The sequence below is a fragment of the Pongo abelii genome, chromosome 13, assembly GCF_028885655.2.
Source record: "Pongo abelii isolate AG06213 chromosome 13, NHGRI_mPonAbe1-v2.0_pri, whole genome shotgun sequence".
Classification (NCBI taxonomy): Eukaryota; Metazoa; Chordata; class Mammalia; order Primates; family Hominidae; genus Pongo; species Pongo abelii.
Window position 1 is genome coordinate 30452312 of NC_071998.2, and position 19123 is coordinate 30471434.

The window sequence follows — 19123 nt, forward strand, 5'->3', positions numbered from 1 at the left end:
CGCAGTCTCTTTTTCTGCCTTATGCCTCTTGGTCAAATTCTTTCTTCTGAGGAGGCAAGAACTGAGGTTGCTGCAGACCCACATGGATTTGCAGCTGGTAACTCAGATAACTTCCACCAGTAAGAGTACAGTTCAGGCTGCTGCTTCACAGGGTGCCAGGCATAAGCCTTGGTGGCTTCCATAAGCTGTGAAGCCCACAGGCGCACATAATGCAAGAGTTGAGGCTTGAGAACCTCTGCCTAGATTTTAGAGGATGTATGAAAAAGCCTGGATGTCCAGACAGAAGCCTGTTACAGGGGTGGAACCCTCATGGAGAAAATCTACTAGGGAAGCGAGGAGAAGAAATGTGGGGTTGCAGCCCTCACAGAGAGTCCCCTGGGGCACTGCCTAGCAGAGCTATGAGAAGAGAGCCACCGTCCTCCAGACCCCAGAACGGTAGATTCACCAACAACTTGCACCCTGCAGCCTGGAAAAGCTGCAGGCACTCAATGCTAGCCCATGAGAGCAGCTGTGGGAGCTGAACCTGGAAAGCCACAGGGGTGATTCTGCCCTAGGTTTTGGGAGCCCACTCATTGCATCAGTGTTCCCTGGGTGTGAGTCAAAGGAGATTATTTCAGAGCTTTAACATTTAATGACTGCCCGGCTGGCTTTCAGACTTGCAATGGGGCCCTATAGCCTCTTTCTTTTGGCTGATTTCTCCCTTTTGGAATGGCAGTATCCTCCCAATGCCTATACCCTCATTGTATCTTTGAAGCAATTAACTTGTTTTTGATTTTACAGGTTCATAGGCAGAAGGGACTAGCTTCATCTCAGGTGAGACGTGGGACTTTGGACTTTTGAATTAATGCTGGATCGAGTTAAGACTTTGGGGAACTGTAGGTAAGGCACGACAGTATTTTGCAATATGAAAAGGACATTAGATTTGGGAGGGGCCAGAGGTGGAATAACATGGTTTGGATCTGTGTCCCCACCCAAATCTCATATTCAACTGTAATCCCCAGTGTTGGATGTTGGGCCTGGTGGGAGGTGATTGGATTATGGGGTGGCTTCTAATGGTTTAGCACAGTCCCCTCTTGGTACTATATAGTGAGTGAGTTCTGACAAGATCTGGTTGTTTAAACGTATGTAGCACCTCCCCCATTTCTCACTTCCCCCAGTTCCGGCCATGTGAAGTCTGGGGTCTCCCTATGCCTTCCATTATGATTTTAAGTTCCCTGTGGCCTGCCCAGAAGCTGATCCAGCCATGCTTCTTGTACAGCCTGCAGAACTGTGAGTCATTAAACTTCTTTTCTTTATAAATTACCCAGTTTCAGGTATTTCTTTATAGCAGTGTAAGAATAGACCAACACAATTATTAACGCTAGTCCTCATGTTGTACATTAAATCTCTAGATGTATTAGACATAACTGCAACTTTGTACCCTACCCTACAATTTTCTTTCCCCCCAAGCCTCCCAACCAAGGGTCTACTCTGTTTCTATAAATCCAATTGTTTTTTAATTCCACGTATAAGTGAAGTACAACTCAGTGTAGAAACAAATGCTAGCTACTTGTTATAAGCTGTCAGTCAAAATAAAAATACAGAGATGAATCTCTAAATTAAGTGATTTATTTGGGAAGAAAGAATTGTAATTAGGGCATACATGTAGATCACATGGTCTTCGGCATATCCACACAACAAAGAAAAGGTGGGAGGTTTTGTTAAAAAAGAGAAATGTTACATAGTGCTGTTTGAGAAAACTCATTGGCACTATTAAGGATCTGAGGAGCTGCTAAGTTTCAACTGGTGAGTGATGGTGGTAGATAAAATTAGAGCTGCAGCAGGTCATTTTAGCAACTATTAGATAAAACTGGTCTCAGGTCACAACGGGCAGTTGCAGCAGCTGGACTTGGAGAGCACTACACTGCGGGAGCAGTGTCATTTGTCCTGAGTGCTTTTCTACACCCTACCCCCACTATTTTAGTTGGGTATAACAAGAATGACCCAATTTGTATGATCAACTTTCACAAAGCATAGAACAGTAGGAAAAGGGTCTGTTTCTGCAGAAGGTGTAGACGTTGAGAGCCATTTTGTGTAATTATTCCTCTCCCTTTCTTCCTCGGTGAATGATTAAAACGTTCTGTATGATTTTTAGTGATGAAAAAGATGAAATGCTACTCGTAGTAAGTGTAATCTCACACTTGCAGATCAAAAGGCACACAGTTTTAAAAACCTTTGTTTTTTTACACATCAGAGTGGTGTAAATGCTACTCATCGGTAGTAAGTGGAATCTATACACCTGCAGACCAAAAGACGCAAGGTTTCAAAAATCTTTGTGTTTTTTACACATCAAACAGAATGGTACATTTTTCAAAAGTTAAAAAAAAAACAACTCATCCACATATTGCAACTAGCAAAAATGACATTCCCCAGTGTGAAAATCATGCTTGAGAGAATTCTTACATGTAAAGGCAAAATTGCGATGACTTTGCAGGGGACCGCGGGATTCCCGCCCGCAGGGCCGGAGCTGTCCCCCACCACGGTTTGCGGTGTAGTTTTGAATGTACTTAACAGTGTCTTACGGTAAAAACAAAATTTCATCCACCAAATATTTGTTGAGCGCCCACTGCTGCCAAGCACAAACAAAACCATTCAAAACCACGAAATCGTCTTCACTTTCTCCGGATCCGGCAGCACCCCCGATTACGGTTCGCACACGATATTGCGCCAACGCTCCTCCAGCGCGCGTCTTAAGATAAAAGAACTGGACAAGTTGCCCCGCCCCATTTCGCGAGCCTCGTGCGTGAACGTCATCGCATATAGAAAACAGACAGACGTAACCTACGGTGTCCCGCTAGGAAAGAGAGGTGCGTCAAACAGCGACAAGTTCCGCCCACGTAAAAGATGACGCTTGGTGCGTCAGCCGTCCCTGCTGCCCGGTTCCTTCTCTTTGGGGGGCGGGGTCTAGCTAGAGCAGGTGTGGGTTTAGGAGGTGTGTGTTTTTGTTTTTCCCACCCTCTCTCCCCACTACTTGCTCTCACAGTACTCGCTGAGGGTGAACAAAAAAAGACCTGAGTAAGATTAACCAGAAGAAAACAAGGAGGGAAACAACCGCAGCCTGTAGCGAGCTCTGGAGCTCAGGAGACGCGCGCTAGAGGCCGGGCCCTAGGCGTGGTCGGGGCGGGCCCGGGGGCGGGCCGGGGTCGGGGGCGGGCCGGGGGCGGGGCTGCGGTTGCGGTGCCTGCGCCCGCGGCGGCGGAGGCGCAGGCGGTGGCGAGTGGGTGAGTGAGGAGGCGGCGTCCTGGCGGGTGGCTGTTTGGGGTTCGGCTGCCGGGAAGAGGCGCGGGTAGCAGCGAGGTCTCTTCTCAGAGCTCGACACATTTTTACTTTCCCTCTCATTTCTCTGACCGAAGCTGGGTGTCGGGGTTTCGCCTCTAGTGACTGGTGGAATTGCCTGCATCCGGGCCTTGGGCTTCCCGGCGGCGGCGGCGGCGGCGGCGGCGCAGGGACAAGGGATGGGGATCTGGCCTCTTCCGTGCTTTCCCGCCCGCAGTACCCGAGCTGTCTCCTTCCCGGGGACCCGCTGGGAGCGCTGCTGCTGCGGGCTCGAGAGAAAGGAGCCTCTGGTACTGAGAGGCCTCGCCTGGGGGAGGCCAGAGGGTGGGCGGCGCGCGGCTCCTACGGACCAAGTCGGGGTTCGCTAGGAACCCGAGACGGTCCCTGCCGGCGAGGAGATCATGCGGGATGCGATGGGGGTGTGGAGACGCTTGCAGAATTTCAGCCCAAGCTTCTAGAGGGTGCTGATGACTTGCATATGAGGGCAGCAATGCAAGTCGGTGTACTCCTCATTCTGTGGGACGTGACCTGGTTGCTTCACAGCTCCGAGATGACACAGACTTGCTTAAAGGAAGTGACTATTGTGACTTGGGCATCACTTGACTGATGGTAATCAGTTGCCTAAAGAAGTGCACAGATTACATGTCCGTGTCCACATTGGGTCGATCTGGCCGCGATGAACACCACCAGGCTTTGTATTCAGAAACAGGAGGGAGGTCCTGCACTTTCCCAGGAGGGGTGGCCCTTTCAGATGCAATCGAGAATGTTAGGCTCTGGGAGAGTAGTTGCCTGGTTGTGACAGTTGGTAATTTCCTATTCAAACTGTTGCCATGCACCAGTTTTTCACAACAAGGGTACATAATCTGTCTGGCATTACTTCTACTTTGTACAAAGGATCAAAAAAAAAAAAAAGATACTGTTAGATATGATTTTTCTCAGACTTTAGGAAACTTTTAACATAATCTGTGAATATCACAGAAGCAAGACTATCATATAGGGGATATTAATAACCTGGAGTCAGAATACTTGAAATACGGTGTCATTTGACACGGGCACTGTTGTCACCACCTCTGCCAAGCCCTGTCACTTTAGGAAAACCCTGAATCAGTTGGAAACTGCTTCATGCTGGTAGTACATCTGAAGCAAAAACGAGAGTAATTACCACATTCCAGATTGTTCACTAAGCCAGCATTTATCTGCTCCAGGAAAAAATTACAAGCAACTTATGAAGTTGATAAAATATTTTGTTTGGCTATGTTGGCACTCCAAAATTTGCTTTCAGAGAAACAAAGTAAACCAAGGAGGACTTCTGTTTTTCAAGTCTGCGCTTGGGTTCTATTCTACGTTAATTAGGTAGTTCCCAGGAGGACTAGGTTAGCCTACCTATTGTCTGAGAAACTTGGAACTGTGAGAAATGGCCAGATAGTGATATGAACTTCACCTTCCAGTCTTTCCTGATGTTGAAGATTGAGAAAGTGTTGTGAACTTTCTGGTACTGTAAACAGTTCACTGTCCTTGAACTGGGCAGCTCCTGTTGTGGAAAGTGGACGGTTTAGGATCCTGCTTCTCTTTGAGCTGGGAGAAAATAAACAGCATGATTACAAGTATTGAGAGCCAGGTTGGAGAAGGTGGCTTACACCTGTAATGCCAGAGCTGTGGGAGGCGGAGGCAAGAGGATCACTTGAAGCCAGGAGTTCAAGCTCAACCTGGGCAACGTAGACCTTGTCTGTACAAAAAATTAAAAAACTTAGCCGGGCGTGGTGATGTGCACCTGTAGTCCTAGCTACTTGGGAGGCTGAGGCAGGAGGGTCATTTGAGCCCAAGAGTTTGAAGTTACAGGGAGCTATGATCCTGCCAGTGCATTCCAGCCTGGATGACAAAACGAGACCCTGTCTCTAAAAAACAAGAAGTGAGGGCTTTATGATCGTAGAATTTTCACTACAATAGCAGTGGACCAACCCCTTTTCTAAATACCAATCAGGGAAGAGATGGTTGATTTTTTAACAAACGTTTGAAGAAAAAGCAAAACCTCAAACTTAGCACTCTACTAGCAGTTTTAGCAGATGTTAATTAATGTAATCATGTCTGCATATATGGGATTATTTCCAGAAAGTGTATTGGGAAACCTCTCATGAACCCTGTGAGCAAGCCACTGTCTTACTCAATTTGAATCTTGGCTTCCCTCAAAAGACTGGCTAATGTTTGGTAACTCTCTGGAGTGGACAGCACTACATGTACGTAAAATAGGTACATAAACAACTATTGGTTTTGAGCTGATTTTTTTCAGCTGCATTTGCGTGTATGGATTTTTCTCACCAAAGACGATGACTTCAAGCATTAGTAAAGTAATTGTACAGCTCTCCTAATTATACTTCTCTGTGACATTACATTTCCCAGGCTATTTCTTTTGGTAGGATTTAAAACTAAGCAATTCAGTATGATCTTTGTCCTTCGTTTTCTTTCTTATTCTTTGTTTTGTTTGTTTGTTTGTTTGTTTGTTTCTTGAGACAGAGTTTCTCTCTGTCGCCCAGGCTGGAGTGCAGTGGCGCGAACTCAGCTCATTGCAACCTCTGCCCCTCCGGGTTCAAGAGATTCTCCTGCCTCAGCCTCCCGAGTAGCTGGGATTACAGGTGTCCGCCACCACACCCGGCTAATTTTTTGTATTTTTAGTAGAGGTGGCGTTTCACCATGTTGGCCAGGCTGGTCTTGAACTCCTGACCTCAGGTGATCCACCTGCCTCGGCCTACCAAAGAGCTGGGATAACAGGCATGACCCATCATGCCCGGCCCATTTTTTTTTTCTTATTCTGTTAGGAGTGAGAGTGTAACTAGCAGTATAATAGTTCAATTTTCACAACGTGATAAAAAGTTTCCCTGTAATTCCATCAGATTTTGCTCCAGGGCTCAGTTCTGTTTTAGGAAATACTTTTATTTTCAGTTTAATGATGAAATATTAGAGTTGTAATATTGCCTTTATGATTATCCATCTTTTTAACCTAAAAGAATGAAAGAAAAATATGTTTACAATATAATTTCATGGTTGTATGTTAATTCATTATGTTGGCCTCCAGTTTGCTGTTGTTAGTTATGACAGCAGTAGTGTCATTACCATTTCAATTCAGGTTACATTCCTATATTTGATCATTGTAAACTGACTGCTTAAATTGTATTAAGAACAGTGGATATTTTAAAGAAGCTGTACAGCTTATATCCAATGCTGTCTCTTAAGACTATTAAATTGATACAACATATTTAAAAGTAAATATTACCTAAATGAATTTTTGAAATTAAAAATACATGTGTTAAAACTGTCTTTGTGTTCAACCATTTCTGTACATACTTAGAGTTAACTGTTTTGCCAGGCTCTGTATGCCTACTCGTAATATGATAAAAGCAATCATCTAATGCTCTGTAAATAGAAGTCATTGCTTTCCATCAGACTGAACTCCCTTGACAAGATGTGGATGAAATTCTTGAAGTAAAATTGTTTACTTTGTCATACATTTACAGATCAAATGTTAGCTCCCAAAGCAATCATATGGCAAAGATAGGTATATCATAGTTTGCCTATTAGCTGCTTTGTATTGCTATTATTATAAATAGACTTCACAGTTTTAGACTTGCTTAGATGAAATTGTAATTCTTTTTACTTTCAGTCTTAGATAACAAGTCTTCAATTATAGTACAATCACACATTGCTTAGGAATGCATCATTAGGCGATTTTGTCATTATGCAAACATCATAGAGTGTACTTACACAAACCTAGATAGTATAGCCTTTATGTACGTAGGCCATATGGTATAGTCTATTGCTCCTAGGCCACAAACCTGTACGGCTGTTACTGTACTGAATATTATAGACAGCTGTTAACACAGTGGTATTTATCTAAATATATGCAAACATAGAAAAGGTACAGTAAAAGTATGGTATAAAAGATAATGGTATACCTGTATAGGCCACTTACCACGAATGGAGCTTGCAGGACTAGAAGTTGCTCTGGGTGAGTCAGTGAGTGAGTGGTGAATTAATGTGAAGGCGTAGAACATTACTGTACACCACTGTAGACTTCATAAACAGTACGCTGAAGCTACACCAAACTTGTCTTAACAGTTTTTCTTCAATAAAAAAGTATAACTTTTTAACTTTGTAAACTTTTAAATTTTTTTAACTTTTAAAATACTTAGCTTGAAACACAAATACATTGTATAGCTATACAAAAATATTTTTTCTTTGTATCCTTATTCTAGAAGCTTTTTTCTATTTTTAATTTTTTTTTTACTTGTTAGTCATTTTTGTTAAAAACTAAAACACACACACTTTCACCTAGGCATAGACAGGATTAGGATCATCAGTATCACTCCCTTCCACATCACTGCCTTCCACCTCCACATCTTGTCCCACTGGAAGGTTTTTAGGGGCAATAACGCACAGGTAGCTGTCACCGCCTATGATATCAGTGCTTTCTGTTGAATACCTCCTGAAGGACTTGCCTGAGGCTGTTTTACATTTAACTTAAAAAAAAATAATAAGTAGAAGGAGTACACTCTAAAATAACAATAAAAGGCATAGTATAGTGAATACATAAACCAGCAACGTAGTAGTTTATTATCAAGTGTTGTATACTGTAATAACTGTATGTGCTATACTTTAAATAACTTGCAAAATTGTACTAAGACCTAATGATGGTTACAGTGTCACTAAGGCAATAGCATATTTTCAGGTCCATTGTAATCTAATGGGACCACCATCATACATGCAGTCTACCGTTGATTGAAACGTTACATGGCACATAACTGTATTTGCAAGAATGATTTGTTTTACATTAATATCACATAGGATGTACCTTTTTAGAGTGATATGTTTATGTGGATTAAGATGTACAAGTTGAGCAAGGGGACCAAGAGCCCTGGGTTCTGTCTTGGATGAGAGCTTTTATGTTCTTCTTATCATGTCTGTTTTCTCATTAAATTCAAAGGCTTGAACAGGCCCTATTTATCCCTTCTGTTTTCTACGTGTTCTAAATAACTAAAGCTTTTAAATTCTAGCCATTTAGGTAGAACTCTCATTGCAATGCAATGCTGTATTGGTTTCTTGGCTAGCATATTAAATATATTTATCTTTGTCTTGCTATTTCAATGTCGTTTTAAACATCAGGATCGGGCTTCAGTATTCTCATAACCAGAGAGTTCACTGAGGATACAGGACTGTTTGCCCATTTTTTTGTTATGGCTCCAGACTTGTGGTATTTCCATGTCTTTTTTTTTTTTTTTTTTTTTGACCTTTTAGCAGCTTTAAAGTATTTCTGTTGTTAGGTGTTGTATTACTTTTTTAAGATTACTGTAACAAAGCACCACAAACTGAGTGGCTTTAAACAACAGTAGTTTATTCTCTCACAATTCTAGAAGCTAGAAGTCCGAAATCAAAGTGTTGACAGGGGCATGATCTTCAAGAGAGAAGACTCTTTCCTTGCCTCTTCCTGGCTTCTGGTGGTTACCAGCAATCCTGAGTGTTCCTTTCTTGCCTTGTAGTTTCAGCAATCCAGTATCTGCCTTTTGTCTTCACATGGCTGTCTACCCTTTGTCTCTGTGTCTCCAAATCTCTCTCCTTATAAACACAGCAGTTATTGGATTAGGCCCCACTCTAATCCAGTATGACCCCATTTTAACATGATTACACTTATTTCTAGATAAGGTCACTTTCGCATACACCAAGGGTTAGGAATTGAGCATATCTTTTTGGGGGACACAATTCAACTCACAAGTGTCAGTCTCTAGCTGAGCCTTTCCCTTCCTGTTTTTCTCCTTTTTAGTTGCTATGGGTTAGGGGCCAAATCTCCAGTCATACTAGAATTGCACATGGACTGGATATTTGGGGATACTGCTGGTCTATTCTATGAGCTTTAGTATGTGACATTTAATACCAGTGTAAACCCCTTTTTTTAGTTCATTATTTCTTTGAATTTTTAAATATATGCCCTGAATATAAGTAACAAGTTACTATGTCTTGTAAAATGATCATATCAACAAACATTTAATGTGCACCTACTGTGTTAGTTGAATGTCTTTATCCTGATAGGAGATAACAAGATTCCACATCTTTGACTTAAGAGGACAAACCAAATATGTCTAAATCATTTGGGGTTTTGATGGATATCTTTAAATTGCTGAACCTAATCTTTGGTTTTATATGTCATTGTTTAGATATCTCCGGAGCATTTGGATAATGTGACAGTTGGAATGCAGTGATGTCGACTCTTTGCCCACCACCGTCTCCAGCTGTTGCCAAGACAGAGATTGCTTTAAGTGGCGAATCACCTTTATTAGCAGCTACTTTTGCTTACTGGGACAATATTCTTGGTCCTAGAGTAAGGCACATCTGGGCTCCAAAGACAGAACAGTTACTTCTCAGTGATGGAGAAATAACTTTTCTTGCCAACCACACTCTAAATGGAGAAATCCTTCGAAATGCAGAGAGTGGTGCTATAGATGTAAAGTTTTTTGTCTTGTCTGAAAAGGGAGTGATTATTGTTTCATTAATCTTTGATGGAAACTGGAATGGGGATCGCAGCACATATGGACTATCAATTATACTTCCACAGACAGAACTTAGTTTCTACCTCCCACTTCATAGAGTGTGTGTTGATAGATTAACACATATAATCCGGAAAGGAAGAATATGGATGCATAAGGTAAGTGAGTTTTCAGCTTATTAATCATGTTAACCTATCTGTTGAAAGCTTATTTTCTGATACATATAAATCTTATTTTTTTAATTATATGCAGTGAACATCAAACAATAGATGTTATTTATTTTGCATTTACCCTATTAGATACAAATACATCTGGTCTGATACCTGTCATCTTCGTATTAACTGTGGAAGGTAGGAAATGGTAGCTCTACATTACAGATGAAAAGCTAAAGCTTAGACAAATAAAGAAACTTTTAGATCCTGGATTCTTCTTGGGAGCCTTTGACTCTAATACCTTTTATTTCCCTTTCGTTGCACAATTCTGTCCTTCGCTTACTACTATGTGTAAGTACAACAGTTCAAAGTAATAGTTTCATAAGCTGTTGGTCATGTAGCCTTTGGTCTCTTTAACCTCTTTGCCAAGTTCCCAGGTTCATAAAATGAGGAGGTTGAACGGAATGGTTCCCAAGAGAATTCCTTTTAATCTTACAGAAATTATTGTTTTCCCCTAAATCCTGTAGTTGAATATATAATGTTATTTACATTTCAGTATAGTTTTGGTGTATCTAAAGAACATATTGAATTCTCCTTCCTGTGTTCCAGTTTGATACTAACCTGAAAGTCCATTAAGCATTACTAATTTTAAAAGGCTTTTGCCCAATAGTAAGGAAAAATAATATCTTTTAAAAGAATAAGTTTTTACTATGTTTGCAGGCTTACTTCCTTTTTTCTCACATTATGAAACTCTTAAAATCGGGAGAATCTTTTAAACAACATCATAATGTTTAATTTGAAAAGTGCAAGTCATTCTTTTCCTTTTTGAAACTATGCAGATGTTACATTGACTGTTTTCTGTGAAGTTGTCTTTTTTACTGCAGAATAAAGGTTGTTTTGATTTTATTTTGTATTGTTTATGAGAACATGCATTTGTTGGGTTAATTTCCTACCCCTGCCCCCATTTTTTCCCTAAAGTAGAAAGTATTTTTCTTGTGAACTAAATTACTACACAAGAACATGTCTATTGAAAAATAAGCAAATATCAAAATGTTGTGGGTTGTTCTTTTAAATAAATTTTCTCTTGCTCAGGAAAGACAAGAAAATGTCCAGAAGATTATCTTAGAAGGCACAGAGAGAACGGAAGATCAGGTATATGCAGATTGCATACTGTCAAATGTTTTTCTCACAGCATGTATCTGTATAAGGTTGATGGCTACATTTGTCAAGGCCTTGGAGACATACAGAGTAAGCCTTAATGGAGCTTTTATGCAGTTGTACAGAATAAACTGGAGGAAGATTTCCATATCTTAAACCCGAAGAGTTAAATCAGTAAACAAAGGAAAATAGTAATTGCATCTACAAATTAATATTTGCTCCCTTTTTTTTTTCTGTTTGCCCAGAATAAATTTTGGATAACTTGTTCATAGTAAAAATAAAAAAAATTGTTTGTGATATGTTCTTTAAGGTACTACTTGTCGAACTTTTCCCTAGAAGTAGCTGTAACAGAAGGAGAGCATATGTACCCCTAAGGTATCTGTCTGGGGTATAGGCCCAGGTCCACACAATATTTCTTTCAAGTCTTATGTTGTATCGTTAAGACTCATGCAATTTACATTTTATTCCATAACTATTTTAATATTAAAATTTGTCAGTGATATTTCTTACCCTCTCCTCTAGGAAAATGTGCCATGTTTATCCCTTGGCTTTGAATGCCTCTGAAGAACAGACACTAGAGTTTGAGAAGCATGGTTACAAGGGTGTGGCTTCCCCTGCAGAAACTAAGTACAGACTATTTCAGTGTAAAGCAGAGAAGTTCTTTTGAAGGAGAATCTCCAGTGAAGAAAGAGTTCTTCACTTTTACTTCCATTTCCTCTTGTGGGTGACCCTCAATGCTCCTTGTAAAACTCCGATATTTTAAACATGGCTGTTTTGCCTTTATTTGCTTCTTTTTAGCATGAATGAGACAGATGATACTTTAAAAAAGTAATTAAAAAAAAAAAACTTGTGAAAATACATGGCCATAATACAGAACCCAATACCATGATCTCCTTCGTTATGTTTGTACTTTTGTAGATAGCTTTCCAGTTCAGAGACAGTTATTCTGTGTAAAGGTCTGACTTAACAAAAAAAGATTTCCCTTTACCCAAAGAATCCCAGTCCTTATTTGCTGGTCAATAAGCAGGGTCCCCAGGAATGGGGTAACTTTCAGCACCCTCTAACCCACTAGTTATTAGTAGACTAATTAAGTAGACTTATCGCAAGTTGAGGAAACTTAGAACCAAGTAAAATTCTGCTTTTACTGGGATTTTGTTTTTTCAAACCAGAAACCTTTACTTAAGTTGACTACTATTAATGAATTTTGGTCTCTCTTTTAAGTGCTTGTCTTAAAAATGTTATCCTACTGCTGAGAAGTTCAAGTTCGAGAAGTACAAGGAGGAATAGAAACTTGAGAGATTTTCTTTTAGAGCCTCTTCTGTATTTAGCCCTGTAGGAATTTTTTTTTTTTTTTTTTTTTTGGTGTTGTTGAGCTTCAGTGAGGCTATTCTTTCACTTATACTGATAATGTCTGAGATACTGTGAATGAAATACTATGTATGCCTAAACCTAAGAGGAAATATTTTCCCAAAATTATTCTTCCTGAAAAGGTGGAGTTGCCTTTTGATTGAGTTCTTGCAAATCTCACGACTTTATTTTGAACAATACTGTTTGGGGATGATGCATTAGTTTGAAACAACTTCAGTTGTAGCTGTCATCTGATAAAATTGCTTCACAGGGAAGGAAATTTAGCACGGATCTAGTCATTATTCTTGTTAGATTGAATGTGTGAATTGTAATTGTAAACAGGCATGATAATTATTACTTTAAAAACTAAAAACGGTGACTAGTTAGTTGTGGAGGTTACTAAAGGATGATTTTTTTTAAATAAAACTTTCAGCATTATGGAAATGGGCGTTTGGCTTAGGATAAAACTTCCAGAAGTAGCATCACATTTAAATTCTCAAGCAACTTAATAATATGGGGCTCTGAAAAACTGGTTAAAGTTACTCCAAAAATGGCCCTGGGTCTGACAGAGATTCTAACTTAAAGATGCTTATGAGGACTTTGAGTAAAATCATTTCATAAAATAAGTGAGGAAAAACAACAAGTATTAAATTCATCTTAAATAATGTATGATTTAAAAAATATGTTTAGCTAAAAATTCACAGACATTTGACAATTTCATTTATATCTCAAAAAATTTACTTACCCAAGTTGGTCACAAAACTGATGAGACTGGTGGTGGTAGTGAATAAATGAGGGACCACCCATATTTGAGACACTTTGCATTTGTGATGTGTTACACTGAATTTTCGGTTTGATTCTATAAACTACAAATTTCAAAATTACAATTTCAAGATGTAATAAGTAGTAATATTATCTTGAAATAGCTCTAAAGGGAACTTTTCTGTTTTATTGATTCTTAAAATACATGTGCTGATTTTGATTTGCATTTGGGTAGATTATACTTTTATGAATATGGAGATTGGGTATTGATTCAAGTTTTCCTTACCTATTTGGTAAGGATTTCAAAGTCTTTTTGTGCTTGGTTTTCCTCATTTTTAAATATGAAATATATTGATGACCTTTAATTAACAAATTTTTTTTATCTCAAATTTTAAAGGAGATCTTTTCTAAAAGAGGCATGATGACTTAATCATTGCATATAACAGTAAACGATAAACCAATGATTCTATACTCTCTAAAGAATAAAAGTGAGCTTTAGGGCCGGGCATGGTCAGAAATTTGACACCAGCCTGGCCAACATGGCGAAACCCCGTCTCTACTAAAAATACAAAAATTAGCCGGGCGTGGTGGCGGCACCTATAGTCCCAGCTACTTGGGAGGCTGAGACAGGAGAGTCACTCGAACCCGGCAGGAGAGGCTGCAGTGAGCTGAGATCACGTCATTGCGCTCCAGCCTCGGCAACGAGAGCAAAACTCCATCTCAAAAAAAAAAAAAGAAAAAGAAAAAAGAAAAGTGAGCTTTGGATTGCATATAAATCCTTTAAACACGTAGTAGACTTGTTTGATACTGTGTTTGAACAAATTATGAAGTATTTTCATCAAAGAATGTTATTGTTTGATGTTATTTTTATTTTTTATTGCCCAGCTTCTATCATATTATGTGATTTTCTTCACTTCATGTCACTTTATTGTGCAGGGTCAGAGTATTATTCCAATGCTTACTGGAGAAGTGATTCCTGTAATGGAACTGCTTTCATCTATGAAATCACACAGTGTTCCTGAAGAAATAGATGTAAGTTTAAATGAGAGCAATTATACCCTTTATCAGTTTTTTGGGGTTATAGTATTATTATGTATATTATTAATATTCTAATTTTAATACTAAGCACTTTGTCATATATACTATTCACATACAGTATTAGCCACTTTAGCAAATAAGCACACACAAAATCCTGGATTTTATGGCAAAACAGAGGCATTTTTGATCAGTGATGACAAAATTAAATTTATTTTGTTTATTTCATTACTTTTATAATTCCTAAAAGTGGGAGGATCCCAGCTCTTATAGGAGCAATTAATATTTAATGTAGTACTTTTTGAAACAAAACTGTGTGCCAGAGCAGTAACCATTAAGGGAAGTTTACTTATAGTCACAAATTTAGTTTCCTTAATCATTTGTTGAGGACGTTTTGAATCACACACTATGAGTGTTAAGAGATACCTTTAGGAAACTATTCGTGTTGTTTTCTGATTTTGTCATTTAGGTTAGTCTCCTGATTCTGACAGCTCAGAAGAGGAAGTTGTTCTTGTAAAAATTGTTTAACCTGATTGACCAGCTTTCACATTTGTTCTTCTGAAAGTTTATGGTAGTGCACAGAGATTGTTTTATGGGGAGTCTTGATTCTCGGAAATGAAGGCAGTGTGTTATATTGAATCCATACTTCAGAAAACTTGTATATTAAAAGTGTTATTTCAACACTATGTTACAGCCAGACTAATTTTTTTATTTTTTGATGCATTTTAGATAGCTGATACAGTACTCAATGATGATGATATTGGTGACAGTTGTCATGAAGGCTTTCTTCTCAAGTAAGAATTTTTCTTTTCATAAAAGCTGGATGAAGCAGATACATGTCTTATATTCACCTATGACAAGATTTGGAAGAAAGAAAATAACAGACTATCTACTTAGATTGTTCTAGGGACAACATTACATATTTGAACTGTGTTATTTTTGTTAAATTTGTGTTATTTTTCACTCATTATATTTCTATAATATATTTGGTGTTATTCCATTTGCTATTTAAAGAAACTGAGTTTCCATCCCAGACAAGAAATCATGGCCCCTTGCTTGATTCTGGTTTATTGTTTTACTTCTCATTAAAGCTAAAAGAATCCTTTCAAATTAAGTTGTACTGTAGATGAACTTAAGTTATTTAGGCGTAGAACAAAATTATTCCTATTTATACTGATCTTTTTCCATCCAGCAGTGGAGTTTAGTACTTAAGAGTTTGTGCCCTTAAACCAGACTCCCTGGATTAATGCTGTGTACCCGTGGGCTAGGTACCTGAATTCTCTATACACCTATTTCCTCATCTATAAAATGGCAATAATAGTAATAGTACCTAATGTATAGGGTTGTTATAAGCATTGAGTAAGATAAATAATATAAAGCACTTAGAACAGTGCCTGGAACATAAAAACACTTAATAATAGCTAATAGCTAACATTTCCTATTTACATTTCTTCTAGAAATAGCCAATATTTGTTGAGTGCCTACATGTTAGTTCCTTTACTAGGTGCTTTACATGTATATCTTATATTCTGTTTTAAAGTTTCTTCACAGTTACAGATTTTCATGAAATTTTACTTTTAAAAAAAGAGAAGTAAAAGGATAAAGTATTCACTTTTATGTTCACAGTCTTTTCCTTTAGGCTTATGATGGAGTATCAGAGGCATGAGTGTGTTTAACCTAAGAGCCTTAATGGCTTGAATCAGAAACACTTTAGTCCTGTATCTGTTCAGTGTCAGCCTTTCATACATCATTTTAAATCCCATTTGACTTTAAGTAGGTCACTTAATGTCTCTACATGTCAATTTCTTCAGCTATAAAATGATGGTGTTTCAATAAATAAATACATTAATTAAATGATATTTTACTAACTAATTGGGCTGTTTTAAGGCTCAATAAGAAAATTTCTGTGAAAGGTCTCTAGAAAATGTAGGTTCCTATACAAATAAAAGATAACATTGTGCTTATAGCTTCGGTGTTTATCATGTAAAGCTATTCTGAGTTATTTGAAGAGCTCACCTACTTTTTTTGTTTTTAGTTTGTTAAATTGTTTTATACGCAATGTTTTTAATCTGTTTTCTTTAACTTACAGTGCCATCAGCTCACACTTGCAAACCTGTGGCTGTTCCGTTGTAGTAGGTAGCAGTGCAGATAAAGTAAATAAGGTAGTTTATTTTATAATCTAGCAAATGATTTGACTCTTTAAGACTGATGATATATCATGGATTGTCATTTAAATGGTAGGTTGCAATTAAAATGATCTAATAGTATAAGGAGGCAATGTGATCTCATCAAATTGCTAAGATACCTTGTGTAAACAGTGAGTTTGAAATAAACTGAATAGGAATCATTTATCAGTTTATTTTGATAGCTCATAAATACCAGTGTCAGTTGTGTATAAATGGTTTTGAGAATATATTAAAATCAGATATTTTTAAAAAATTACTCTTCTATTTCCCAATGTTATCTTTAACAAATCTGAAGGTAGTCATGTACTTTTGGTAGTAGTTCTGAAGAAATGTTATTTGTTTATTCATCTTGATTTCATTGTCTTGGCTTTCCTTCTAAATCTGTCCCTTCTAGGGAGCTGTTGGGATTAAGTGGTCATTGATGATTATACTTTATTCAGTAATGTTTCTGACCCTTTCCTTCAGTGCTACTTGAGTTGATTAAGGATTAATGAACAGTTACATTTCCAAGCATTAGCTAATAAACTAAAGGATTTTGCACTTTTCTTCACTGACCATTAGTTAGAAAGAGTTCAGAGATAAGTACGTGTATCCTTCAATTTTAGCAAACCTAATTTTTTAAAAAAAGTTTTACATAGGAAATATGTTGGAAATTATACTTTACAAAGATATTCATAATTTATTTTTTCTGTAATCAGCTACTTTGTATATTTACATGAGCCTTAATTTATATTTCTCATATAACCATTTATGAGAGCTTAGTATACCTCTGTCATTATATTGCATCTACGGACTAGTGACCTTATTCCTTCTGTTACCTCGAACAGGTGGCTTTCCATCTATGATCTCCAAAGCCTTAGGTTGCACAGAGGGACTGCCGAGCTGCTTTATGAAGGGAGAAAGGCTCCATAGTTGGAGTTTTTTTGTTTGTTTGTTTTTGTTTTTGTTTTTTTTAACATTTTTCCCATCCTCCATCCTCTTGAGGGAGAATAGCTTACCTTTTATCTTGTTTTAATTTGAGAAAGAAGTTGCCACCACTCTAGGTTGAAAACCACTGCTTCAACATAATAACTGTGGATATGGTTTGAATTTCAAGATAGTTACATGCCTTTTTATTTTTCCTAATAGAGCTGTAGGTCAGATATTATTAGAATCAGATTTCTAAACCCCACCCAATGACCTGCTTATTTTAAATCAAATTCAATAATTAATTCTCTTCTTACTGGAGGATCTGGACATTCTTTGTTATTTCTTACAATGAATTTCATGTGTAGACCCACTAAACAGAAGCTATAAAGGTTCCATGGTCAAATAAGTCTGAGAAAGTCTGCATATGATATAATTCACCTGAAGAGTCACAGTATGTCGCCAAATGTTAAAGGTTTTGAGATGCCATACAGTAAATTTACCAAGCATTTTCTAAATTTATTTGATCACAGAATCCCTATTTTAAGCAACAACTGTTACATCCCATGGATTCCAGGTGACTAAAGAATACTTATTTCTTAGGATATGTTTTATTGATAATAACAATTAAAATTTCAGATATCTTTCATAAGCAAACCAGTGGTCTTTTTACTTCATATTTTAATGCTAAAATATTTTCTTTTATAGATAGTCAGAACATTATGCCTTTTTCTGACTCCAGCAGAGAGAAAATGCTCCAGGTTATGTGAAGCAGAATCATCATTTAAATATGAGTCAGGGCTCTTTGTACAAGGCCTGCTAAAGGTATAGTTTCTAGTTATCACAAATGAAACCATTTTTCTAAAATCATTTTTGAGACTCTTTATAGACAAATCTTAAATATTAGCATTTAATGTATCTCATATTGACATGCCCAGAGACTGACTTCCTTTACACAGTTCTGCACATAGACTATATGTCTTATGGATTTATAGTTAGTATCATCAGTGAAACACCATAGAATACCCTTTGTGTTCAAGGTGGGTCCCTGTTCCTACATGTCTAGCCTCAGGATTTTTTTTTTTTTAACACATGCGTAAATCAGGTTGCACATCTAAAATAAGATCGTTTCTTTTTAACTAAATAGATTTGAATTTTATTGAAAAAATTTTAAAACATCTTTAAGAAGCATATAGGATTTAAGCAATTCCTATATATATGTACTAAAATATATATCTTTCTATATATAATATATATTAGAAAAAATGTGTATTTTTCTTTTATTTGAGTCTACTGTTCAAGGAGAAAAACAGAGAAATGCAAATTAGCAATTATTTATAATACTTAAAGGGAAGAAAGTTGTTCACCTTGTTGAATCTATTATTGTTATTTCAATTATAGTCCCAAGACGTGAAGAAATAACTTTCCTAACGGTTATGTGATTGTCTCGTAGTGACTACTTTCTTGAGGATGTAGCCACAGCAAAATGAAATAAAAAAATTTAAAAATTGTTGCAAATACAAGTTATATTAGGCTTTTGTGCATTTTCAATAATGTGCTGCTATGAACTCAGAATGGTAGTATTTAAATGTAGAAACTAGTTAAAGGAAACATAGTTTCTATTTGAGTTATACATATCTGTAAATTAGAACTTCTCCTGTTAAAGGCATAATAAAGTGCTTAATACTTTTGTTTCCTCAGCACCCTCTCATTTAATTATATAATTTTAGCT

At 37.5% G+C, this 19123-nt stretch overlaps 1 protein-coding gene across 5 annotated transcripts in view; it reads left to right on the top strand.

The window, feature by feature from the left end:
• The first annotated feature begins 1486 nt into the window (after positions 1–1486).
• Positions 1487–19123, top strand: part of C9orf72 (C9orf72-SMCR8 complex subunit) — a 28608-nt gene continuing 10971 nt past the window's right edge. For 2 of the 5 annotated variants that reach the window (XM_002819724.5, XM_063714171.1), the window contains exons 1-7: positions 3180–3260; positions 9516–10003; positions 11090–11149; positions 14201–14296; positions 15029–15093; positions 16389–16461; positions 18100–18216. In XM_002819724.5, coding sequence (XP_002819770.1) covers positions 9560–10003; positions 11090–11149; positions 14201–14296; positions 15029–15093; positions 16389–16461; positions 18100–18216 — 855 coding nt within the window. In that variant the 5' untranslated portion in view covers positions 3180–3260; positions 9516–9559. Of the gene's footprint in view, positions 2972–3179; positions 3606–3632; positions 5550–9515; positions 10004–11089; positions 11150–14200; positions 14297–15028; positions 15094–16388; positions 16462–18099; positions 18217–19123 lie in introns of those variants that run through there. The other 3 variants (XM_054519779.1, XM_054519781.2, XM_054519780.2) reach the window with 3 other exon arrangements.